General features: G+C 47.0%; 1 protein-coding gene across 3 annotated transcripts in view; it reads left to right on the plus strand.

Annotated features, from left to right (window-relative positions):
- TANC2 (tetratricopeptide repeat, ankyrin repeat and coiled-coil containing 2) overlaps nucleotides 1–15,353 on the plus strand; it is a gene marked incomplete at both ends in the record, with an annotated part of 361,064 nt that extends 345,711 nt beyond the window's left edge. For 2 of the 3 annotated variants that reach the window (XM_080712438.1, XM_080712439.1), the window contains 7 exons: nucleotides 2,668–2,843; nucleotides 4,209–4,341; nucleotides 4,877–4,906; nucleotides 5,738–5,829; nucleotides 8,827–8,973; nucleotides 11,349–11,449; nucleotides 13,394–15,353. In XM_080712438.1, coding sequence (XP_080568564.1) covers nucleotides 2,668–2,843; nucleotides 4,209–4,341; nucleotides 4,877–4,906; nucleotides 5,738–5,829; nucleotides 8,827–8,973; nucleotides 11,349–11,449; nucleotides 13,394–15,353 — 2,639 coding nt within the window. The remainder of the gene's footprint in view (nucleotides 1–2,667; nucleotides 2,844–4,208; nucleotides 4,342–4,876; nucleotides 4,907–5,737; nucleotides 5,830–8,826; nucleotides 8,974–11,348; nucleotides 11,450–13,393) is intronic. The other variant, XM_080712440.1, reaches the window with a different exon arrangement.
- Between the last annotated feature and the right edge of the window lie 10,857 nt (nucleotides 15,354–26,210).

The following is a 26,210-nucleotide window of genomic DNA, read 5'->3' on the forward strand; positions in this document are numbered from 1 at the left end:
GGTAGAATGCCCCTGGGTTCAATCTCTAGGACTTAAAAAAAAAATTTAGATGGATGAAATTGCAATTTTATTAACTGCATGGTAGACAAAGGAGAGGATAGGAAGTTACAAATTGAATTGTGGAAGTAGTGAACACATAGTGGATTTATGTCATATGTATATTTTATTTCTTAAATTGTAGTTTTCTTTATCTTTGGAAAATCAGTTTATCTCTGTTATACATCCAAAACCTTATCCTGTTTTTTCCAACACTAGAAATGTCCAAGTAGTTTACAGATAACACATCTGAGAAAACTCTTTGAACTCACTTCCATATTTAGCTTCATTCCATGTTAGAGTCAATATTTTAATTGAAAATGACCATTACAAAATGGTAACCCAGTTCATACAGGGCTTTTCATCCTACTATGGGAAGCCACTGAGTCTTCTGACCTCTAGGGATAGAAAGATGATAGGCCCAGTTACTGCTGAGTAGACCCTGAGCCTGGCTGTGACAGGTACTAAGCTTGAACTGACATCTGAATCTTGTCCACAGAGAAGAGAGCCTGGAAAGTATTCCACATGCAGTGAGTTAATCTCTAGTTTAGTTAGTAATTACAACATGCCATGCTATCTGTGTGAAAAGAATTGTCTTAGGTCCTCTTCAGAACTATCAAGGAAATGATGGGCACAGCCTAGGTCTAAGCCAAATGTACATTGAACTTCAGACTGATTACAAAATAGTGCATCGGTGCTCGCTTCGGCAGCACATATACTAAAATTGGAATGATACAGAGAAGATTAGCATGGCCCCTGCGCAAGGATGACAGGCAAATTCGTGAAGCGTTCCATATTTTTTAGTCAGTCACAAAAAATAAGAAATCAGATGCTTTCCCTAATATGTGAAAGCTAAGGAGAAAATGGGTCATAGGAGGAACTCTAGATGAAAAAGGAAATCCTATAGAGGAGCAAACAAGACAACCTAAATGAGGAGATGGAAGTGGGGGAGAAGGAAATTCTCTAAAACACACAATGTACTTAAGCATATCGAAGTCAACCACTAAGCCAAGCAAGGGAAGGAGGGATGGGGAGGGAATGGGGTGGGAATTGGGTAGGGGTTAAATCGGTGATGTGTACATGTATGTACACACAAGTTTTTTACCCCAATATGATGTATGAATATAATGCACCAATAAAAAATAAAACAAAATAGTGCATCAAGTATGCTTGGTCCTTGTGAGTAAAACCAGAAATGTGGAAGAAAAGTAGATGCAGAATATAAAAGGGACTAAAAGGGTAGGGATGAGGTTAATGAAGAAGACTGACTGGTTTAAGCTCACTCAGAATTTTTTTATTATTAGTTTTTTAAATTGACAAGTAAAATTATATATATTTATAGTATACAACAAGGTGTTTTGCTATACATATACATTATAGAATGGCTAAATCAAGCTAGTTCACATTTTCATTACCTCAAATATTTATTTTTAGCTGGGCGTGGTGCGGCATGCTTGTAATCCCAGTACTTGGGAGGCTGAGACAGGAGGATCTCAGGTTCACAGCCAGTCTCAGGTATTTAGTGAGGTCCTCCATAACTTGGTGAGACCTTGTTTCAAAATAAAAAAATAAGGCTGGGGGATATAACTCAGAGGTAGAATGTCCCTGGGTTCCATCCCTAGTACTGCAAATATATATATATATGAGAGAGAGAGAGAGAGAAAGATGAAAATACTTAAAATCTGTTAGCCATTTCAAAGTACAATATATTGTTATTAACTATATTCACTATCATGTATAATAGATCTCTTGAACTTATTCCTCCTATGTAACTGAAAGCTTATGTCCTTATCCAACATTTTCTCCAATTCCTCCAACCCCTAGCCTCTGGAAACCACCATTTTACTCCATTTCTATGAACTAGACTTTATTAGATTCAATCCAAAATTTCTTTTGTGAGATTTAATATCATCCCATGAGTACATTTCCCCTCCTTTATAGGAAAGGAGAGGGTGGCCTGCTGTCATCAATGATAAACATGTACTGGGCCCCTCTTATGAGAATTTCTCAATGATTTACACTATTATAATGAAAGACTTCCACTCAAAGCAGAAAACTTATTCATTGATAATTTATTATATGCAAGTGAGATACATAAAAAGAGATAACAGAATATGTTAAGCAGGTTCAAGATGAAGGAACAGTGAACTGGGAGAAGCTTCTCTGTGGCCGGGGATTTGAGATCATTCCTAGCTAACGGGTAGAAGTGAGACAGGTTATGGGGAATGTGAAGTTATTCTACACGTGGGAACACCATAACCAAAAGAACATTTATGGGAGATTCTAGAGGCTCTGAGTGTTGCCATTTGGCCAGAGTAGAGAATTCTTACAAAGGAGTAATGAAACTTAAGAATAGAGACTATTTGGTATAGACTGGGTATAAACTTGGGGATAGACTGTGGAAGATATAGAATATCCAATAAAACAAGTGAGCTCTTTTCTATTGGCAACTTATAGGATCAATCTTAATAGTTTCATTGAGCTATAACTGACATACCAGGGTCAATCTTAAGTGGAAACACCCAGAAACAAAAGATGTTTTTTGACAGAGTGTGTGCCTTAAGTACTAGCTTTCCCTACAGCTATGAATTTTCACGTTCCTCAGTCCTGTGTCATCGCTTGCTCCTATAGGTGCCTCCATTGCTCTAATGGACAAAGAAGGATTGACAGCCCTCAGCTGGGCTTGTTTGAAAGGCCATCTCTCAGTGGTACGTTCTCTGGTGGATAATGGAGCTGCCACAGACCATGCTGACAAGAATGGCCGTACCCCACTGGACCTTGCAGCCTTCTATGGCGATGCAGAGGTGGTGAGTGCCTTTAAACAAGCTCCAGGAGAGTGAGGATAGGGAATGGTCTCCATCCGTAATGCTGTCGAGATCAAAGGTGAACTGATATTTTAATGATTCCTGGTGTAGAGTTCTCAGATCTATACTTGCTAGAGAACAAGAATATACAAAAACACTATCAAAGACCAGGAATATACAGCCACAAAGAAGAACAAAATCATACCATTTGCAACATAATGGATGGAACTAGAGAATATTATGCTGAGTAAAATTAGCCATTATAGAAAGTGAGTAGTCATAAGTTTTCTCTCATAGGTGGAAACTAGAGAGAAATTGGGAAACTAAAGGGACTCCGGATAAAGGAGGAGAAACCCCATTGGAGCAGGAAAGGGAGAAAAGGTGCAGGGGAGGAAGGGAGAAGATTTGATGAAGAGAACACTTCAAATATTACGTACATACATGATATTATCAGTGCCAATCTCAAACATGTACAGGAGGGAATTGGGTAGGACCTGAGGAGATACTAACCAAGTGTATGTTTATCACTCTGAACCTCATTATTATGTATAATTACAATGCATCAACAAAAATATATTTTTTATAAAAAGGCTCTGTGTGGTGGTACACGCTTGTAATCCCAGTACTTGGGAGGCTGAGCCAAGAGGATCACAGGTTTGTAGGCAGCCTCAGCTACTTGGTGAGGCCCTCCACAACTTAGTGAGACCCTGTTTCAAAAATAAAGAATAGTAGCCAGGTGTGGTGGTGTACATTTGTAATCCCCACATTTGGGAGGCTAAGACAGGAGGATCGCGCAGGTTCGAAGTCAGCCTCGGCTGGTTTAAGAGACCTGTTTCTAAGTAAAATATAAAATAGGTCTGGGAGTGTAGCCCAGAGGTAGAAGGCCCCTGGGTTCCATCCCCAGTACCACAGGAAGGAAGGAAGGAAGGAAGGAAGGAAGGAAGGAAGGAAGGAAGGAAGGAAGGAAGGAAGGAAGGGCGGGCTTGGTGGAGGATCACACAGGTTCGAAGCCAGCCTCTCTGGCTTAAGAGACCCTGTTTCCAAATAAAAATATAAAATAGGTCTGGGAGTATAGCCCAGAGGTAGAAGGGTTCCATCCCCAGTACCACCAAAAATAAAAAAAATAAAGAATAAAAAAAATAGGGCTGGGGGTGTAGCTCAAAGGTAGAATTCCCCTGGGTTCCATCCTTAGTACTGAAGAAAAAAAAAAAAAAAAGATCAACTATATAGCCATGGCCTGAAATACTGTGACTAAACCACCTGGTTCAGACCAGCCGTTGGCTAGAAGGCAGGTTGCAGCTAGATCCTTCAGTGAAACTTCTGAGCCACTGTACCTGTGTTCACTGCTCTGCCTGATCCATGTCCTAGGTCCAGTTCCTGGTGGATCATGGGGCCATGATCGAGCATGTTGACTACAGTGGAATGCGCCCTTTGGATCGAGCAGTGGGATGCCGGAACACCTCTGTTGTTGTCACTCTCCTGAAGAAAGGAGCCAAAATAGGTAGGAGAGAGAAAGAGAATATTGGCCATCTGTGCCCAGGGGCCAGACTGGTCCAGTGGCCTGGTGTCCCTGGGTATTTGGTATAGGCATATATATATATATATAGTTTCCCTTCTTCCCTGGCCCAGTCATTGTCCAAGTGACCAGAAAGGATCCTGGCCCAGAGAACACTGAGCCATGGTCAGTAGTACCCTGTCTCCAGAGTCACGTGTTTCTCTGCCATGCCCCAAATGGCCTTAGCCAGGAGGCTGCCCTGACCTTAAGCACATCGTAGTGCTGCCTCGTAGGCCCCACCGTGAGCGCCATGGATCCCTGCAATGCTGTGAGCCTTTGCTTTCCCTTGCTCTGTATGTGCCCCTGCTGCGCTGCCCCAGCTGTTCCCGCCCACAGACCCATAGACAGGGTTGGCTGATATCCTGGCTTTTTTGCTGCCTGCCTCTCACTGCTGCTTTTTCCTTCTTTTTTTTTTTTTTCACCTTCATCCATTTTTTTTTTTTCCTATCCTACAACTTTTTGTTTTCTCCTTTCTTTGAAGGTTGTCAGACGTTACCGAGTCGCCCACGAGGTATATTTCACCGCTGTCAGCATCAGGCCTGGTCTGATGGCTTGGTCAGCTTTGCCTTCTCCTCTTTGATTTTAGCCTGCATGAGTTCCCTACACCTCTAATCTTTTAATTTACTTCACCTTAAAAGAAGATTTTTTTTAACGACTGTTGTAGAGAATAACTTGAACTTTTGGTAACTAACCCTGAAAAGCTTAGTTGGTAAATAATTCAGGCATCTGTAAACTAATTGATTTAACCTTTTCTTTCTTTTTGTGGGTAAAGTAGTCCTCAGTAACGCTGGTTTGTTTCTTGTCTTTTTGACATGCAAACTATGCTCCTGTCAGAGTGATTCAGGGAGTCCTATTTGGTACTTATAAATTAAGGGAGCCTTTAGAATCTTTAGTGGTTTCCCTCCCACAAAGTACATATTTAAAAATTAAGAGTCTAAACATCTGGGAATTTTGAGTCCTGGATCAAAAATAAATTAACTTTTTTGGATTTCTAAAATCTTGCAGTGAACTTTAATGTAAATCCTTCCTCCCAATTTCCTGATTTTAAAATCATTCCAAACTACACCATTGTATGCCCGCATGCAGCACACAGGCTTCGCTACCCTCCTGTGGTGCAAGCTCAGACAGTTCAGATATTCTTATTTTAAGGTGAATACAGATCCAACGCAGCTTCTTGGCGGTGGGAGTCACTAAAATGCTCCCAGGTCTAAAAGATGAGGTGATTATTGTGGAGCAAGTTGTTCTCTCAGCAGAAACCCCCCGGGATGTTTTTTTCACCTAGCTTCCTACCACCCTTACATTGTATGAGTTTTTTACCCATCATGCATCCTGTACACTACAGGTCCAGCCACATGGGCGATGGCCACCTCCAAACCAGACATCATGATCATCCTGTTGAGCAAGCTGATGGAAGAGGGGGACATGTTTTATAAGGTGAGGGTGGGAGGCACGCTTTGCTCAAAATGATCACTGTTTTCTACACATAGAATCTTCCAAATGTTGACCGTACTCAGCCTTTGTGAGAGATGAGAACTAAGAAGAAAACTGACAAGCAAAGGTGGACTGCTGTTCCTTGGTGGGGGCTCTCAGTTTGTATATCCTGGGATTTTGCCCTCCTAACCAGAGAGCAAGAGTAGCCTATACATACCTGCAGCTGGTCAGCCCTCAGCCTCAGTTTAGCTGCTCCTTAACAGGTGGTAACATAGATTTTACATGGGATCTGCTAAGTGGAAAAATTCATCTGAGGCAAGTAAAAGTAGAATTATGTAATATAGCTATTTCCAGCCTATTGATCTTAGCTTTCATATTTAATATATACACAGATTTAAAAATCTGTAGTAATAAAAATATATCCACATCCTTGATTAAAGCAAAGAACCCAAGACAAATAGCAACTACAAAATTTGCTCAAAGTCATTCACTGAATTACAATAAAAAAAGTATGGAGCCTCTTTGTACTCATTATTCAAGCTGAACTCTCCATACTCTAACATAAACATGGTCCACAGGAAGTTTCTTAGACCATGTTGAAGTCATATCATGGTATTTAAATTATTTGGATCATCTTCTGAAGGGGAATGCAAATCCAACCCAGATTTGGGGAGCAGGCATTCATCCTGAGGCATCCACAGGCCTAAAAGATGAGGAAATTATTCTGAAGCATGTCATTCCTCCCTTATATTAGGAATATATGAGTTTCTAGGAGCAAAATTTCATTTTCTGAGTACTGTGTGTGTGTGTGTGTGTGTGTGTGTGTGTGTGTGTGTTACTGGGGATGGAACCCAGGGGCATTCTACCTCTGAGCTATACCCCCATCCCTATTTTTTATTTTGAAACAGAATCTCACTAAGTTGCAAAGGCCTCCCTAAGTAGCTGAGGCTGGCTGCAAACCTGCAATCCTCCTGTTTCAGCCTCCTAGGTACTAGAATTACATGTCCTGATACTCTATGGCACAAGTTTCCAAAGCATGCGATACTGCCCCTAGAACAAAACATAAATACATAAAATCTGGAAATTTGTCACTACATCTATTTATTTGCTTAAATAAACAAAGATTTCAGCTGGGTGTGATGGTGTATGCTTGCATTCCCAGTACTTGGGAAGCTGAGACAGGAGGATCACAGGTTTGAGGGCAGCCTTAACAATGTAGTGAGCAAGCCACATGAGTTTGGAAACCTCTAAAGGGCTTTCAGGAACATGGGCCCTGAACCAAATTTTATTTTATTTTATTTTGCGGGTCTGGGAATGGAACCCAGGGTCATTCAACCTCTGAGCTACACCCCCTGCCCTATTTTTTATTCTTTATTTTGAAACAGGGTCTCACTGAGTTGCAGAGGGCCTTACTAAGTAGCTGAGGCTGTCCGCGAACCGCGATCCTCCAGGTCTCAGCCTCCCGAATGCTGGGATTACAAGCGTGCATCACCACACCCAGCTTCCAAATTTGATTTCATCTGTCTTCAAAGAAGGCCCTCGTGGGCTAGGGGTATAGCTTAATAGTAGCATGGACAAGGTCCTGGGTTTTAGCCGAGGAGGGGGTGGGGGTGAAGGGAGTGAAGAAGGGAGGAAGGATGAGCATTGAGCTCATCACTCCAAGTGTCATAGTTATGGACTTCAGAATGGCACCACTCTAAAGAATCTAGGTCTTGTGATAGCAGAATTCTGCCTCGGAAGACTGTATTTTTCCTTGTAAAAGGTGTTGAATAGCTGGGCGTGGTGGCGCACGCTTGTAATCCCCGCGCTTGGGAGGCAGAGACAGGAGGATCGCGCAGGTTCGAAGCCAGCCGCACGCGCTGGCTTAGGAGACCCTGTTTCCAAATAAAAATGTAAAAATAGGTCTGGGAGTGTAGCCCGGAGGTAGAAGGGCTTCCAGGAACCCCAGTACCACCAAAAAAAAAAAAAAAGTGCTGAATAGCCAGGCGTGGCGGCGCACACTTGTATCCCCTGTAATCTCAGCATTCGGGAGGCTGAGACCAGAGGATCATGGTTCATGGACAGCCTCAGCTACTTAGGCCCTCTGCAATTAAGTGAGACCCTGTTTTAAAATAAAGAATAAAACATAGGGCAGGGGGCGGGGGGTATAGCTCAGAGGTCAAATGCCCCTGGTTCCATCCCAGACCCACAAAAAAAAAGGTGCTGAATAGAAAATCGAAGATTTGAATGCCTGGGGAGTTGCAGCTATACAGAAGGAATGGAGAAAGGTGCGGGTGCCTCCTGTATCTTTCTGGGCTCAGCTTACAGATTTTCAGATGCAAAATGTAAGAAAAGTTCAAAGCCTCTGTAGCCAGGCCCCTGAATTAATCATATATTTACTTCATTCTTTCCTACAAAGTTAGAGAGAATCACAAATTCTGATCTTCACTTATCTTCTACCACAATCCTCATGCATTTTCCACAAATGAGGGAAACTGGTTGATATTATTTTCTGCCAAGGATAGAGGAGCAGCATCTGGGCTCTTTTGGCTCCCACACCCCTTGTGCAGGAGAGTGGCCTCCTGGAGGCCAGCAAGGTGGAGCAGTGGAGAGGAAGGGGTCTCTACTCAGCCAGACGCCACGGGGGAGGCAGTGCCTATGGAGGGCTTTGGCCTGGGAAGTTGCATGTGTCTCAGGAAGAGCAGTTGAAGAAAAATGAACTTTGAAATGAGCGATATTAGCCTTTGGAATCCAGTTGGGAAGCTGGGGTCCGGGGCCTTCCATTTGCCAAGACTATTTCTTTGACTTGTAGCTTGGATATCCCCTTCAGCCTTTGCTTTCCTGCCAAGTAAATCTCTAATAAAAAAAAAAAGACTGGCCCCTCTCTCATTGTCAGGGTGAATGGGGGGGGGGGCTTATCACTCAGTCTCAAGTGCTGAGAGCAGGAAGGGAGTAGGGACCAAACCTCCTCAGCCACTCCGCAGACCAACAGTGTGCTTTTTTTATCTTGTACTCCATTAGAAAGGTAAAGTAAAGGAAGCTGCCCAGCGCTACCAGTACGCTCTGAAGAAATTCCCTAGAGAAGGGTTTGGTGAGGACTTGAAAACCTTCCGAGAGCTAAAGGTGTCTCTCCTCCTCAACCTCTCTCGATGTCGCCGGAAAATGAACGTAAGTCCCACTCATCTCGACTCTTTTCTGCACTGTGGAAGTTGAAAGTTCATGCCACTCACTGGCTTGATTCAAGTCCCTGGAATCCTCTGCTCCGTTTGAAGCTTGTTTGTCCTTCACAGAGCATTGACATTTGGGATTTGAAAAAAATGAAATCAACAATCTGTATCCCCGGCTGGAGAAAAAGCACTGAGTGCTTTGTAGCATTTTGAGTTTTCATAATTCCCAGTGAAAGTGGTTGGAGTACCCATCATCCCCATGCCCACAAGACAATTTTCTGTGTTTGGGGAGAATGTAAGGGCAGGGATCACTAGAATTCCAGCTGCAATTATGGGAGAACTTCAGTCATTCTCCTTCTCATTAGTATATACTTCCCAGTCACTTAAGGAAGGGCTGGGAGGAGGGCTCTGGACCACGGGCTTAAAGGTGTAATTGCTGAGGCCATTCCTGAGCTTCTTGCTTCCTTCATCTTTTTCTTCCAGCACACCTTGTCTCATCTTGCTCTGGAGGGAGCCTTACAACTCTTCCTGCCCTAGTCGTCCTTGGCCCTTGCTGCCTTGCAGATACAGTGTCAGATGTCCTCATCTGAGACACTCCTAAGCCAGGATCCATACTGGGAGCAGCTAAGATTGTATCAGGAATTGCTGGCATCCACCAGCCTAAGGTCTCATGACTCCTCAGAAGTAGAAATAACCCAAGCCAAAAGGAATGTTGGCCAGTAAAGAACTCAGCTGTACAGAAGCAAGATTTCAGCCCCAGTGGCAAGGGATCTGCTCTTTACTCCAGAAAAAGCATTTGTGTGTGTGACCTCGATATCATCCATCCTGGCCCTAAACTTGACAATGCAAAGAGCCCTGAGATGGGCTTGGTCATCTCAAGAGGACAGAGTTCCAGCCTCCAGAGCTGTCCCAGGGTGCTGAGGGAAGTGGAGACATGGAAGAGGTCCTCTTGGGGAAGATGGCAGGGGCACAATTTGAGTGAAGGCAGCAAGGTTCTTCTGCCTGAGGTCTCTCCTGTGAAACAGAAGAAATAACCCAAGGGTCCCCAGGGCCCAGTTAGTGAGGGCCAGGCGAGGCTCAGGAGTTGGTGCCAACCTGCCAGCTTCTTTTTTCTCTAACAGATAATCTACTTCTTAAAAGTACTCTCCCTAGAAATAATGATTATTCCTAAAGAAAAAAAATACAAGAGTGAGATAGGAAACAGAGTAAGGAATAGAAGATGGCCCATGTAAGGTGGAATACTTTCTAGCTCCACATTTGTTCAGAAAGCTAATAATTATCTCCCATGGGCCAACACTGTGCAAAGAACCAGAAGGCTAACTTCTTCAACAGAAACTTTCCCATTCATTTTTTAAAATTTCCACCTATGCCCTAGGGCCTTTGTTCTGCCTAAAGCCTGTTTTCTACCTTAAGAATCATGAGTGCAACTAGAGGCTACCATGCTTTACTATGGCTGTTCCATTAAAGATAAGAAAACCTTCCCCATTTGCTTAGTATTTAAGGGACTTTTAATAGCTATACATTCTGCTGACTTCTGCCTACTCAACCTTGTCCCCAAGATGTTCTCAGAGTGAGGGCAGACAGCTCTGAGACCATGCTCCTGCAGGCAGCCCCCAGAGATAGCACAGACCCCAGTTACAGCCAGGTCCTCTCGTTTCATTTTTTATTTTAAATATTTCCTAAAGTGGAAACCATATACGAGGAGGAACCTGCCAGAGAAAAAGTACAATATATTGAGGACTTACTATATGCCAGGAAATATATACAACACTTAAATGCTTTATCATGCTTAATTCTACCTCTGAACTAAGTATGGGAGAGAAAATACATAGCACTCTCAGAGGAGTTATGGGGCAGGCGAAAGAACTGAGCCCAAGCCTGTCTCTGTCACTGCATCAGCGAGTCTGGATAGTAGTGCAGTTCGCCTTTACCCAGACTTCTTCCTCCTGGCTTCTCAGCTCCCTGAGAAGCCGGGCCCCACGGGAGCAGCAGGACAGCGTGGGGCAGGGTGAGGCAGCGGCGTCTGTTTGCCTTACGCATGTGTGGGCAACAAGAGCTGAGGTTTCCATCTTCAAGAGCTTCACTGTAAAGGTTGGCTTTGGGCTTCTGGGCTAAAATGAATTTTGCTAGAAAGACAGGAGACCAGAATGAACAAATTTAGTACTCTGGGCAAATAAAGTCCAGTGAGCATATGCAGGGCAAAGGCAAAGGAGTCTTGGTCAGTGGGCCAGTGGCCAGAGCCGTGTCAGGCGTGTCCAGGATCCCAGGTGTTCCATCCACAAATGTCAAAGAAATGTACAAATGATTTGTTTTATTCCCAAGTTGTCTATTTTTTATCTCTTCAATGACTCATTTGCACACCTATTGTAATGACAGGATTTTGGAATGGCGGAGGAATTTGCTACTAAGGCCCTGGAGCTGAAACCGAAATCTTATGAAGCTTACTATGCGAGAGCAAGGGCAAAGCGCAGCAGCAGGTGAGGAGAGAGAGAGGGTGAGAGGCGAGAGGCCTCCGTCCTGGAAATCTGGCCAAGGCGATGTTGGCCACCCTGGGGCCTGTGTCCCACCGTGTCTGTCCGTGAGGACTCTCAGGGCCAGGCTTGGGGGACAGAGCCAGTAGCACAGGACTCAGCTCAAAGTTGGCAAACCTGGACTGTGGAGATCAGAAACATTACTTTGGGAGAAAAGTAAAATGGAGAATGGCACCTTCTTCCGCAAAGCCTCTGCCATGTTGGGGTTGAGTCTTTAACCCCTAAGCAGATAGCATAAAGAGATGCTGATGATTACAGAGGAGGTCACTTGAGCAAAACACCCCACCAGCCCTTTTAAAGAGGAAAGCAGGATCGACCACGTGCCCTCACAGGCCCCCTCCTTTTTAATAGGCATCTGGGGACCCCTGGATTGTTTACTCTTCCTTCCGAGCTTCTCAAGTCTGGTAGCATCACACTCTTTCTCACCTAAACCATCACCATGCACGCACGCACCCAGGTGCTCCTGCTGCCACGACTGAGGACCCAAAGAAACGCTGTCCACCATTCCTCTCGCCCATCTGCTGTGGTGTGGACACTGGGCACCACAGACCTAGAACCTGCCATCTCGGTGCTCTTTGGACAGCTTCCACTCCATCCTTGCCTCCTGTCCAGGACCCCACCTCCTCCCAAGCTCTGCGGGAGAAGGGGCTGCTTTGAATTCATTGCTGAGAGCAGGAAGGCATGGCCGTGAAAATCAAACCCACACTGAGGCTAGCAACAATGGCAGCAGTGATACTAGTCGTAACTAGTTACAACAATGTTTTTACAGCAAATTTTCTATTAAATTCTCTTTCCAGCCAGACATGATGGCGCACGCTTGTCATCCCAGCACTTGGGAGGCTAAGACAGGACGATCGCAAGTTTGAGGACAGCCTCAGCAAGTAGTGAGACTCATCAACCTAGCAAGACCCTGTTTCCAAATAAAATTAAATAGGTCTGGAGACATAGCTCAGAGGTAGAAGCTCCTGGGTTCAACCCCCAGTACCATTAAAAAAAAAAAATTACCTTTCCAACTGGGCACAGTGATGTACACCTGTAATCCTAGTCCTTGGGAGGTTGAGTCAGGAGGATTGCAGGTTCAAAGATAGCCTCAGCAACTTAGCAAGACCCTGTTTCAAAATAAAAAATAGGATTGAGGGTGTAGCTCAGAGATAGAATACCACTGAATTTATTCCCTAGTACCAAAAATAAAATGTTTAAAATCTCTTCCTGGATTGTTCTTTTCACGAGGCCAGTTCCCCCTTTTCTGGGCAGTATTAGTAGAGAGATGGCATATCGCTGACACTCTTTCCTCTTGTAAATTAAGGGTAAGCTCAGCTCTGACTGAGTTGTCTAGTCAGCAAGCTCACTGCCTGCCAGCTGTGACCCAGCAGGCTGAGACACAGCTGTGCTGTGGGCTGAGGGATAGAAAGGGCCAAGGACGGGGCTCTTGCCTAGGATGGGGCAGGCCTGACACCTAAGGCCAGAATATTGAGATTATAAAGAAATTTTCCTCTGGATGAGCAATATTTTTAAATATTATAGTTACTGTTTTGTTCCTAAGCTACTTGACAGTGACACTATAAGTGAAAACCCCACCCAACCTTCATCCTGCCTGGGGTACAGGCACCAAGAGGAGCTCCTGAAGGGCCTGGCTGGACTGACATAGGGACTGTCCTCCACTAATTCAGAGAAGCCAGAGGGAAATGGAGGATGAAAGGGCTGGGAACCATTCTGGACTCTTCTAGAATGACTTACACTTTCCTTCCTTACAAGTCAAACTAAACCCAAGAGCCCCAGGTTCTCACAGATGCCACCACAGGTCTCTGAGGTAATACCATGTTTTCAGCTTTTGGTGATTCTATTGATTCAGAATAACTCCAGTCCCTGTGTTTGCATTTTGTCAAGCAGACAGTTTGCAGCAGCCTTAGAGGACCTGAACGAGGCCATCAAGCTGTGTCCAAACAACCGTGAGATCCAGAGACTTCTGCTGAGAGTGGAGGAGGAGTGCAGACAGACACAGCAGCCGCCCCCGCCACCCCCGCCGCAGCAGCCGTCCCCGCAGCAGCTGCCAGAAGAAACAGAGCCTGAGCCGCAGAGTGAAGACCTGTACTCCGTGCAAGATATCTTTGAGGAAGAGTACTTGGAACAGGATGTTGAAAACGTTTCCATTGGCCTCCAGACAGAGGCTCAGCCCAGTCAGGGCCTCCCAATCATCCAGAGCCCGCCCTCCTCCCCAGCCCACCGGGATGCAGCCTATATCTCTAGCTCACCTCTTGGCTCTCACCAGGTTTTTGACTTCCGGTCCAACAGTTCTGTAGGTTCTCCCACTAGGCAGGGCTATCAGTCCACCTCACCCGCTCTTTCTCCAACACACCAGAATTCTCATTACAGGCCTAGCCCTCCACATACGTCCCCAGCTCATCAGGGTGGATCTTACCGCTTTAGCCCCCCTCCTGTGGGAGGGCAAGGGAAAGAATACCCAAGCCCGCCCCCTTCCCCTCTCCGCAGAGGCCCTCAGTACCGGGCCAGCCCTCCAGCCGAAAGCATGAGCGTCTATAGATCCCAGTCTGGTTCTCCCGTGCGCTATCAGCAAGAAACAAACGTGAGTCAGCTTCCTGGCAGACCCAAATCTCCACTATCCAAAATGGCCCAGCGTCCCTACCAGATGCCTCAGCTTCCTGTGGCAGTTCCCCAGCAAGGGCTCAGGCTACAGCCTGCCAAGGCTCAGATCGTGAGGAGTAACCAGCCCAGCTCAGCAGTTCATTCTAGCACCGTCCTCCCCACAGGAGCCTATGGCCAGGTAGCCCATTCGATGGCCAATAAATACCAAGCCTCACAGGGAGACATAGCAGTGAGTCAGAGCCGGCTGGTCTACCAAGGGTCCATTGGGGGAATTGTAGGGGACGGGAGGCCTGTGCAGCATGTCCAGGCCAGCCTGAGTGCAGGGGCCATCTGTCAGCACGGAGGGTTGACCAAAGAAGATCTTCCACAGCGACCTTCCTCAGCATATCGAGGCGGCATGAGATATAGCCAGACACCACAGATCGGACGGAGCCAGTCAGCATCCTATTACCCAGTCTGTCACTCAAAACTAGATCTGGAGCGTTCCTCCAGCCAGCTAGGTTCTCCTGATGTGTCGCATTTGATCAGAAGACCTATAAGCATCAACCCCAATGAAATCAAGCCCCACCCGCCAACCCCCAGGCCGCTGCTGCACTCCCAGAGTGTGGGCCTTCGCTTCTCCCCATCTAGCAACAGCATCTCCTCCACCTCCAGCCTAACTCCTACCTTCCGGCCTTCGTCCTCCATTCAGCAGATGGAGATCCCACTGAAACCCGCCTACGATAGGTCATGTGACGAGCTGTCACCAGTGTCTCCCACCCAGGGAGGTTATCCCAGTGAGCCCACCCGATCCAGGACCACACCATTCATGGGAATCATAGATAAGACAGCCCGGACTCAACAGTACCCCCACCTTCACCAGCAGAATCGGACCTGGGCAGTGTCATCCGTGGATACCGTTCTGAGTCCCACATCTCCAGGCAACCTGCCTCAGCCCGAGTCCTTCAGCCCACCGTCATCCATCAGCAACATTGCCTTTTATAACAAAACCAACAATGCACAGAATGGCCATTTGCTGGAGGACGATTATTATAGCCCCCACGGGATGCTGGCTAATGGGTCCCGCGGAGAGCTCTTGGAGAGAGTCAGCCAGGCCTCCTCCTACCCTGATGTGAAGGTGGCTCGGACCCTCCCTGTGGCTCAGGCATACCAGGACAACCTCTACAGGCAACTGTCCCGGGACTCTCGACAAGGGCAGACATCCCCTATCAAACCAAAGAGACCATTTGTGGAGTCTAATGTTTAAAAGACATTTGTTGGAGTGAGACTCATGTTTTCACTGCACATTTTCAGGCTTGGTTTCCACATTCGAGGTAGTTCTCTGGCTTAATTTCTCATGTAGTTTCTGTGTGGTGTTCAGAGGTGGCAGCCCACATGCTGAAACCCTTTGCATGCAGCCGACTGGGAAGCTGGCCTCCAGTGAGCCAGGACTTGCATTTCTCTGGTCTGTGCCCCAGCCACATGCTCTCTCCCTCTTCAGATGCCAACGAGGAGATTCGTGCTGTGTGTTTTAACCCAGGGAGATCAGACACACTGGTCAGCTTTTTCCAGGAGACAATCGCTTTCACTGATGTTCTTGTTGTATAAATGTCCTTTTCCTTTTTTAAAAAGTAAGATGTTCTTGTTCGTTTTCTTCTAGGAACTTTAGGAGTGTGGCGCCCTTTGCCTTTGCATTCTTATCCAGTGTTATCCACGTAGCCAGCCCCAGTGCATTCTTGTGCCATGGTCTCCCCCAGCGTGCCAGCTCCCTACAGTCATCAGGTCTAGAATGTTCAATTGCATTATTTCTGGTCTTCCTGTGGGGTAAAAGGATCAAGGAGAGAGAGAAGAAATAAGTATGTTAAATTGGAAGAACGTGGCTGGGGATGTGCCTCAGTGTAGAGCACTTCCCTAGCATGCACAAGGCCCTGGGTTGAATCCCCAGCACTGCCAAAAAAAAAATGAAGAAAAACCCAATATAACTATTTGAAATGTCACTACATCCATTTCTGAAGAGGCATTTTAGGAACATTTAGGAAACAACCAGTCCTTTAAATATGTTGGTCAGCAAGTAAATTCAATGAGAGCTGTGAATATGCTTAAAGAATTCACTGAGAGTTATTTTCTAGGTTTTTAACCAACAACCACTAAATGCCGCTGGTTTTCCAGAGGTAGGGAAAGAAAGAAATGCAGAGAAAGAAAAGAAGGATTGTTTGGATTCTCAGTGAAAGGCTGTAGAAAAATGTATTGAAAAAGCCTCCTTTTAAATCCTGAAACATCATTGAGCATCAAATTCCACAAAAAGCAAATTGTTCCTGCAGGTTGGCTGGTGCAGTGACCCTGTTAGCACACCTTGTGTCATGCTGGCCCCCTGTTTCAGACCAGAAGGTGTGAAGAACTCGGTTCTTTGAGAAGCTACATGGATTCCCACGCTCTCCAGCCAGGGCCGTTGCATTCCATGCCAGTTGTCGTCTGATTCCATTTTGAAATCTGCAGTTTCATTATCTGCTATTAAAAGGAATTGTTTTCTTTTTCTAGGAGTGTTTAGTTGGTGATATTTGAAAATCATACAAAGCAAAAAATGTTCCAGGGTTAAGACAGACCCTTTTCAGCCCTGTTTTCTAGCCTTGAGTAGGGGCATGACACAGACAACAGGTGTCTTCTCCAGTCACTCTCCACACATCTTCTAGGTCTGACAGTTTGCTAATTTAACCTTGGAGTGACTGAGGCCACAATGAAATGGACACAAGAACACTGCAACAGCCTTAGGACAGTCCCAGCGCTGGCTACACATCGCTCTTAGAGCGGAAAACTCAAACCAACAACCAAAACTGGAACTAGACAAAAGAGTGTTAGTTCTCTGCTTTTAGGAATCATTCTGCTCTTGTTAGTAAAGGGCTACAGGAAGGGCAGTTTCCTGAATAAAAGCCAACTGTGACCAGACCCATTTGTAGTAAGTATTCTCTGAAAGGATCACTGAGACCTGGGGAACATAAAGCTGGGACCAGAAACATCACTTTACTAAGTAAGATTGCCAGGGAGAGGGACCCCTCAGCCCAAGCCTAACACAGACCAGTGCTCATCTGTGTGCTGGGAGCAAACACCTGGGCCAACCGAAGCCCCAGACACTTCCTAGACTCTGGTGTGTCAGGACCACCTCCCACCCAGCCGGCCAGGGTGGGCAGCCACGGCCTCTACCTACCTACCTACTGTATCTCTGTCTCTCACGTCAGGAAGATGAAGTGTGAGCTGAGGGTGTATCTCAGTGGTAGAGCACTTGCCTCACACGCCGGGTCGCTGGGCTTGATCCCTAGAACCAGAAGAATAAGATACAGCATATAGCAATGGTCTCAGCCTATAGCTGGGAACCCGGCAGCCTCTCGGTCCCCTTTTTGGCTGGGTCTCAGCCCTGTTGGTCTCTGCATTTTGTCCTGCCGTAGCCACCTCTCAGTGGGGAGCTGTTAGGTTCTGCAGAATGTCATAGTCTCTTAGGAAAGTGCCCCTGCTCGTTCTGAACACCGCACGCGTACGGCTCCTGCCCTCACCTGGCGAGTGTGTAGGCCAGGCCTGTGGTTTTACAGATGGGCAGCGGTGCCACCTCTCCCCAGGGTCTCTATTGATTTCCCAGGACAAACGAGAGACTTAGGGTCTACAACCTACCAGGGGAAAGAGCTAAAGTGTCAACAATCAGAATGTAGTTGCTTTTCAGCCTTGTAGAGGGAGTAAGGATCACTACTGGATGCCAGTTGGTTTTGACTAGCAAATGCAGCAGGAGCTCGTTGGGGCAGGAGTGAGACTTCTCAGAAGCAGACCGCCTGTGCCGTTTTGCTACTTCACTGCCATGGGATGATCTTAGTACTGTATTTTAGAGATGCCCCTTCCACAGCAACAAACGTTTGCTGAATCAATGTCCGGCTTCAGGTGGGAGGGTATTTTTTTCAAGTGAATCTGGTAAGTTCCACTTACTCCATTCACATCACCTGCAACAAAGGCCGAGGTGACAAACTTGAGCTTAAAGGGTCCTCAGCGAGTCACGTGTCCCGCTTGCCCAGCATTCTTGCACTAATGGGTTTCCATCACATCCTGTCTATAAATGGGTGCACTTTACTGTTTGAATTTGTAACTCTGATAAATACTGGATATTTAAATGTGAGTAGTGTCTTCATTAGAAATAAGCAGAATCGCTCTTGTCTTTTAGTGTATTTTTCAAGGAAAAAAAAAACAAGGAAAAGAAAGAAATCAAGCAGTGGATCACAACATTTATAGCACAAGAAATAACTGTTGTATATAAGCATCAAAAAGAGTAAGAATTTTTAAATACAAACGATATTTGCAGTGATTTTAAAGTGCTTTTCCAGCAATTTTCTTAGGGACTCCTGAGACATGGTTACTTTATTTACTGGATCAGTAAGGCACACAATTAACAATTAAAATTAATGTTTATTTACAAAGTAAAGGGGAAACCTGTGTAACATGAGAATTTGGCATGGACAAAATGGAGACCATTTTGTATCTGCTGTTGTATCTGTCCGGGTTGTAGACGTGCACTATTATAAGTCCCAAGTTAATAGAGCACAAACCCTTCTTGTTCCTCCCCCACAGGCCCTCTTTTTAGATGTGTTTAACTTAAACTTGATGGCTCAGGAAAACTCCACTAATTAGAATTGTGTACAGTACCCAGGTCATTGTCCAGATACACAAGTTTGCTAGCTTCAGTTAAGCTTGAATTATTAAACACTTTTCCTAAATTATTTTAAGCAGAACAGCTTAGAGTAAGGTGTTCTCAGTCCTTATATTGTATAGTAGTTTATGAAGCCCCTCTAAATGTTGGTATTTTTATATTCCAGAGATGTACCCAATAGAAAAATTAAAATCTAATCAGTATCTAATATAATATCCATAAGTATTTTTCCATAGATCTTAGTACGTATGTGGGGTATGTGGATGTCACTTGTGCGTCACCGTGTGTTACCACTAGGTGTCACTGTGGCTCTGCACCACACTTGTCTGGTAGCGAAGAATGACAGCTGCCAAGCTGGAGGATCAGTGGCCAGGGCAGCAGGCAGCCCCTCGATTCAGAGTTCAGGAACAAGGGGACAGGAACGGAGGCCTGCAAGGGTCTTCATGCGTCCATGCCAATTGTAGCAAAACAGAATCTTTGAAGACCACCTGCTTGGGACCTTCAGCCAGGCTGAGGCTGGGAGAAGGTCGAGTAGAACGCCCTTGCTCTGGTGGAGGGCTGTGTGTATGTAGAGGACCTTTTTCTTCCTCGAGCATCCCTCCTCTCACTTCCTCTCAGCATCCAACTCTTATAACACCAGAAGTATCACAGGTGGTTTGATTCAAAGATATTTTTCTATTGCAGAAATACCTTGAGTAAAACCTGTTGCTCACTGAATATCTTTGCCACAAAATGGAACAGCCCCCCCCCACCAGGAGGCAGGCTGTGCCCAGCCCTGTGCCCACCTCCTGTTGAGGCTCCCAGTGCTCAGCAGCCTCGCCCACCTGCCTGCCCGCCCCTGGGCTGTCCACTTGGCTGGAGGCCACCTGCAAAGGCAGCCTGCTGCTGCCTCCACTCGGAGGCCCAGCTGCCCTGGCCATGCCCACAAAGGGGTATGGCTTCTGTCCTCTAGGAATTCCAGACTGACTGACCGTCATGACTAACAGCGATGAATAAAGGGCTTAGGGGTAAGAGCTACCTACAAAGACGCGTCATGGAACCCTTCACCATGCAATGCCTTGAACTCAGCTCTGGCTGCTCCCCAGAAAAGGCGGCTGGCTGGCTGGCTGGGGGCCTGGACACAAGCACAATGGGGCGGTGGAGCCACTGTGCAGAGCTACTTGAACAACCACTGGGTCTTCATCAACTCCCTTTGTAATAAAGACCACTCAAGGGCTGAAGTGTGGGTAACCTTCATTTCGGTGTCCAATGCCTCACAGCAGCTGAACCGCCCTGAGATGCTTGTGGCCACACACTGGCCACAGTTAGAGCTTTGAAAGTCAGTACCAAATGAATGCATGATTGGACACCAAAAGTCAAGTGTTACTTTCATGTCTCCTCACCCTCCCATCTCTGCTGACTCTGATGCCTGCACTAAGCTGACTGGTCAGGTTGTAGCTGGATGCGTATTCATGCAGGCCAGCATCACGCTCGTGTTCTCAAGATCGACCTCCTCTGTGGAAAGGAAGCGGCTAGCCGCTTGGTTTTTGTAGCACTTGCTGGCTGGATTTTTTTTTTTTTCTTTTGCTAATCACTAACCAGAAAATCTGGCTAGGAGGACTCAGCTCACTCCCTTCAGTCCTCAGGACCAGACAGTTAATTCTGGAAAATTCAGTACTTGAATGTACCTGCCTTATTGTGTACCAATTTACTGGGGGTGGGGGGGGGAGAGAAAGAGATGCCGGCTCCAGATCTCTATTTCATTCACAGATTATTTTGGAAATCCTGTAAGTTACACTTCCTCTTCTGGTTTTTGTCGTCGTCTTTCCTTTGGCTGATTCCTGCTGAGTGGAGCCGGTTCCTTGTCAGGCTCAGGGCAGGTGCCATTCTCAGGCGTGGCCTCTCCATCTAGCACAGCATCTGTGTCTCTGTTCTGTCTCCTCCAAATCCAAGACGATTTTAATTAGTACAGATATGTACAGCCTACAATTAAAGAGTGATTTGTACTAATATGATTTTGATTCTTCCTCTTTGCTGTCCTTTCAAGACACTTGCTGGAAAAAGCTTTAATGCACTTAGTTTTCCTTTAGGTTTTCTATAACTCAGATGTAAAGGACTTTCTCTGTACAGTATATTACCCAATGCATGTTTGTTCTCTATCCTGATATATTGAACACCACACAGTCGTGAACTCGTGCAGTGGGGCTGCCCCACACCCAGTGGAGGCCGCCAGCCCCGCGTACAAGGAAGACAATTTCCTTTGCTGTACTTGCTTGAGCAGTTTTATTGTCTGTACATGTGAGCTGTGTGAGACAGATGTGAAAAGTTCAAATGAATGCATTTTCCTGCCCCATGTATACAGAGCGTCATCTGTACAATGAACTGTATGTATGAAAGCAAATGTACTTATTTATAAATGGTTAACACTTGGAAACACCTGGTACTGTGGTATTTTCTCCTCCCATTATGCTCTCTCCGGGGAGCTGCCATCTGTGGTCATCCTCACCGAGACTGAGACTGAGGTGTATACCACCCCAAGGAAGAACTGGGCAAGTTAAAGCTAAGGCCAAGTTTCTGAGGATTCTGTTGGTCTGTTGTGGGGTGCTCCTTCACCCCTTCCGAATCTGTTCACCAGTCCTGTCCCTGAGCACCTCCTCCGAGCTGGTCACCGCAGCACACGCACAAGGGAGGCACAGACAGTCTAGGGCCTCGGCGTGGGCTTGCGTGGGAGAGGCATTTTCTTCAGTGGAAGCCGCACCAAGGGGACCCTACACACTCCTTGTGTCATTGTTGATAGCTGAAGCTGCACCCTAGCCCAGCACCTTACCCGATCCCAAGCTGCAGTGGGCCGCCAGCTGAGGTGTTCTGTTTAGACAGCAGGCCGAGGGTGGAGCCAGAGGCTAGCGTGGTCAAAGATGGAGGTCCTTGGCTTCCCGTGGCTTTACTTCCTCAGAAGTCAGGCCAGACCTCCAATCCTCCCCATTTAAACAGTTGGGCATCTGCACTGTGAGTGGAGAGATTGCAGATTTCCTGAAACTGACTGAGTATCCTTAAAAGAAAAAATCAGTGGCCCACACTGAGCCCTACAGCTCTTCCTGCCTAACTGCAGCCTCTTTGTCTACTTCAGACGTAAGAAGGAAGAGGACCACTTCCTCTAAACATCAGATCGTGCTAAACAAACATTCCTGCTGGGTAACTACGTCCACCTTCCTAAGCAACTGGAGCCCAGGGAAACTGCAGGCCAGATAGCATGTTCATCCAGCCTCAGCACCAGAGAGGACTGGAGGAGCCACCTGCTTGGTCTGAAAACTCTCCGGTTATCTCATTAAAAATAAAAATGGCTGGGTGTGGTGGCGCACACTTGTAATCCCAGTTTGGGAGCTGAGACAGGAGGATCACACCGATTCGAAGCCAGCCTCAGCTACTTAGGCTCTCAGCAACTTAGACTGTGTTTCCAAATAAAATATAAAATAGGTCTGGGAGTGTAGCTCAGAGGTAGAAAGCCCCTGGGTTCCACCCCCAGTACCACCAAAAAATAAATGAAAAACAAAAACGGCATGAGCAGTTAGCAAAACTCCAACTTTTAAAGGATTTTGGGGAGCATTAATAGGAAGTAGAAGGGTAGTGATTACAAAAAAAAAACTTAAGAACTTGCGCTAGGCCGGGCATGGTGGCACACACTTGTAATCCCAGCATTCGGGAGGCTGAGACCAGAGGATCGTGGTTCACAGACAGCCTCAGCTACTTAGGCCCTCTGCAACTCAGTGAGACCCGGTTTTCAAATAAAGAATTAAAAAAAAAAAAAGGGCAGGGGGTGTAGCTCAGAGATCAAATGCCCCTGGGTTCCATCCCCAGACCCGCAAAAAAAAAAAAAAAGAAAAAGAAAAAGAACTTGCCCTAAACCTGAATAAAATTCCACTCTTTATTAAAAAATAAAGAAGCAAGCTCAGAAAAGTCTGTGTAGATTCTCGGAAGTCCCTTGTCATTTCATGCCCTAGTAATTGCTTTTTAGTAACCTGTCAGTGAGACTCCACTATGCACTTCAGCTCGGAGCCAGGCTAGAGAGGCGGCAGAAGCCCACGTGGGGTCAGGACACGGTGCCATCCTTTCACTTTAAAAATCAGCTGGAGAGCCGGGTGTGGTGGCACACACCTAGAATCCCAGAACTTGGGAGGCAGAGATAGAAGGATTACAGGTTCAAGACCAGCCTCAGCAACTTAGAGAGTCTCAGCAGCCTAGCAGGACCCTGTTTCAAAAAAAGAACTGTGGTGGGAGATATAACTCAGAGGTAGAGTAACTCTGGGTTCAATCCGGTACCACAAGAAAAAGCTAAAGAAGAGCTGGGGAGCCGGGCATGGTGACACATGCCTGTAATCCCAGTCCTTGCGCGGCTAAAGCAGGAGGATCATAGATTCTCTGCCAGTCTCAGCTACTCAGGCCTCTGCAACTTAGACCCTGTTTCAAAATAATAATAGGGCTAGGGGTGTGGCTCAGAGGTAGCATGCCCCTGGGTTCAATCCCTGGTACCGCAAAAAAAAAAAAAAAAAGATCTGGAAGGACTTGGAGCACCTTGGTACTGAATCATTCCATTCCCAGGAATAAAACAGGCCACTAATAATGAGGCTGTCGTGTCTGGAAGGCCCAGGGTAAGAGAAAAGTTGCTCATGGAAGAGAAGGGGCTCAGAGTCCACTCTGGAGATGGCCACTGTGCCAGGCACTGACCGGGGCTTCACACACATTGTCTGACATATTCCCACACAGGCCTTGATGAATGGCTTTGCTCTCTCCAAGACAAGAGCCAAAGTTTCCCGAGGTCACAGAAGCAAAGGTGAGACTCTTAAGTCAGACCTCTCCCGCTGCCCCATTGCTCAGAGAGGGCCATCTAAGCAGTGACTAAACACGGTGTGGGCTCTGGTCAGAGGCGGAGCTTGCCTGTCATGGTGCTCCTTTGGAGAAATCCCTGTCAAGAGGAATCGACTGAGGACCCTGAGGGTTCTCAACAGAGTGTGAAGCCCTTGCTCTCCTCTAATGAAATTTGCAGAGATAAAGGAATTGCTTTCTGGACAGGGAGGCATCCTCCAGTGTCTGGCCTCATTTGAATATTCACAAACACAAAGAGACTCATAGGATTCAGAGGCTACCCCAAAAAGCCTGAAATGAGATGGCACAGAACGGCCAAGATCCCTCCGCCTTCACGCTCCTGGCCACCCTGCCTGCACCAGCTGTGAGCAACTACACCAGGTGCTCGGGGTGCTTCAGAGCACATGGACGCCCTCGAGGAAACCTCAATTCAGGAGAAAGACTATGGCTGCCCCAAGCCTCTGGACTCTGGCTCCTACACACCAGAAACCATCTGCAGCACAGAGGGTCAAATTAAATTCTAGAAAGCAAATGTTCGCGTGACTTGTGAGAGGATTTGCCACAGGGTCTCTTCTCTTTAAATGGCTCCCTTGCTCAGTGCTTTAAGTGACAAGGCGTATAGTGTGTGACGTGTACAGCGAGACCCTCAAGACAATGGCTGGAGACACAGAAATTGATCTGAAGTAGAATCTCAGCTAAATACAAGTTTTGTTCCTTTTCTCAGGGATCAAGAAAGCATACCAAAAAGGAAAAAGTTGGGGCTGGGGGCATGGCTTAGTAGAGTGTTTGCCTAATATGCATAAGGTCCTGGATTCCACCCCCAGAAACAGAGGGTGGGGGTCTGAGACACCCAAGCTGGGTCCACTTTTTCAAGACAGATCGTATGAGGCTCTGCCCTCCAGGCCATTCTCTCTGGCCTTTCAGTCCTGTGCTGTGGTAAATACCACTGATCACTTTACCTTCTATGTCCAGTCTGGGGACAAGTTCTCCTAACACTAGTATGAACTAACATCACATATCTGACTGCTAAAAGCCCTGGCTCCTTTCCTTATCACAGTAAATGAAGATAACAGGCCAGGGATCTATTGCAGACATTTATTGAATCATCTATTGCACCAAGAGCACATTGTACGTCATAGGAGACAGGCCACAAGCAAACAAAAGAAGCCACACACACCTGCTCGGGGCCTCATTTGGTCCTTGGTCATGCAGTACACCTGGCCAACAGACAGGTTTACAGACTGTCACTGCAAAGCTACGGCCCCAGTTCTATATGTGGTTTCTGGCAAGGGAGATACACAACTGTACTTTGGTAATTTATCTAAGGATGAGTTTCCCACATGTAAACATTTGGCTTTACGAACGTGTCCCAGGTGATGAGAGAATTGATAAGGTCCCCGTCCTTCAGAGTACACAATTGAATATGGAGCGGAGAGGAAGTGGGGGCCTGGGGGCGCGGGCCGGGCCACAGCCGCCTGTCTGAGAGCCAGCTATTAAAACTGAGTCGTCCCGCAGCCGGCCCATCTCTCTCAGGCAGCATTTAGGCGTGAGAAGGGCAACTATTAAAAGTAATCAGGTTTAGAAATGTTATTATTTTCTTTGCTGAAGTAAACTGTCAGGCTCCTTAAAGCCCAGCAAACAAGAAGGGGGCCTTCGCCAAGTCCAAGGAGCACAAGATCGATGCTCTAATCACATTATTTCTAGACTGAAGCCAAACAGTGACTCAGCTAACAGCACACATTCTGGGTCTGGAACAATGTCCAGACACCACAGGGGACTCATCTCACTCTGCCTCAGCCCTAACTTCCCACAGACAAGCCCAGGTCAGGGAAGAGGAGCACGGCCTCCAGAGCACGGGCCTCTCCAGCTGGGGAGCCCTGGCGGCCGGTGCAGCAGCAGCTCCACAGTCCCGAGGCACCCTGGGCAGAAACCAGGGCGGGCAGCCGTGGGCAGAGGGCAGGATGTGCCGCGAGGCCAGCAGCCTCTCCTGCCCGCCCGCAGGCTGCCCATCTGCAGGCCCATCTGCGGGACAGTGGGTCTGAAGTCTCGTGCCCCCTCCCACAAAGCTGGCCCGGGCTCGGGGGCTAAAGGCAGAAAGGTTCAAGACTGTAGCTGGGCAGTTCCAGGCCACGCCGCAGCGCCTCCCGGGGCCCATCCCTGCTCTCTCCTGGGAAGCCCTGCTGAGCGCCAGCATACTTTACACATAATATCACTTGTGCCACTGCCAAGGACTGGCCGTCTCTCCAGCGTGCTGCTGGCTGGAGGGACTCCTGGTTTGAATCCAGTTGCACAAAGCGGCATCCTAGCTCTTCCAGGCTAGTCAGAGGCCCCGGGGAGGGCTTCCCCTGGCCCCGCCCAAGGTATCTGCGCCTTGAGCTCCAGGAAGCTGAACTCCTGCCCCAGGCCTGACCCCCAGGTCCCCCACGGCCTTCTGCACTTGAAGGGCAACAGGGACCCAGAGCCTGCACACGGCTCACTGGGTGTATCTACAGCAGCAGCCACAAGGAAAAGCAGAAGAGAAGCCCTAACCCAGAAACCACCTAAGACAGACACGCGGCACCCACACACCCCGCCAGGCCACAGGGTCATGGGAGGTGCCCGCGG

This window comes from Muscardinus avellanarius (assembly GCF_963383645.1).
Source record: "Muscardinus avellanarius genome assembly, chromosome: 16".
In the NCBI taxonomy this organism is placed as follows: Eukaryota; Metazoa; Chordata; class Mammalia; order Rodentia; family Gliridae; genus Muscardinus; species Muscardinus avellanarius.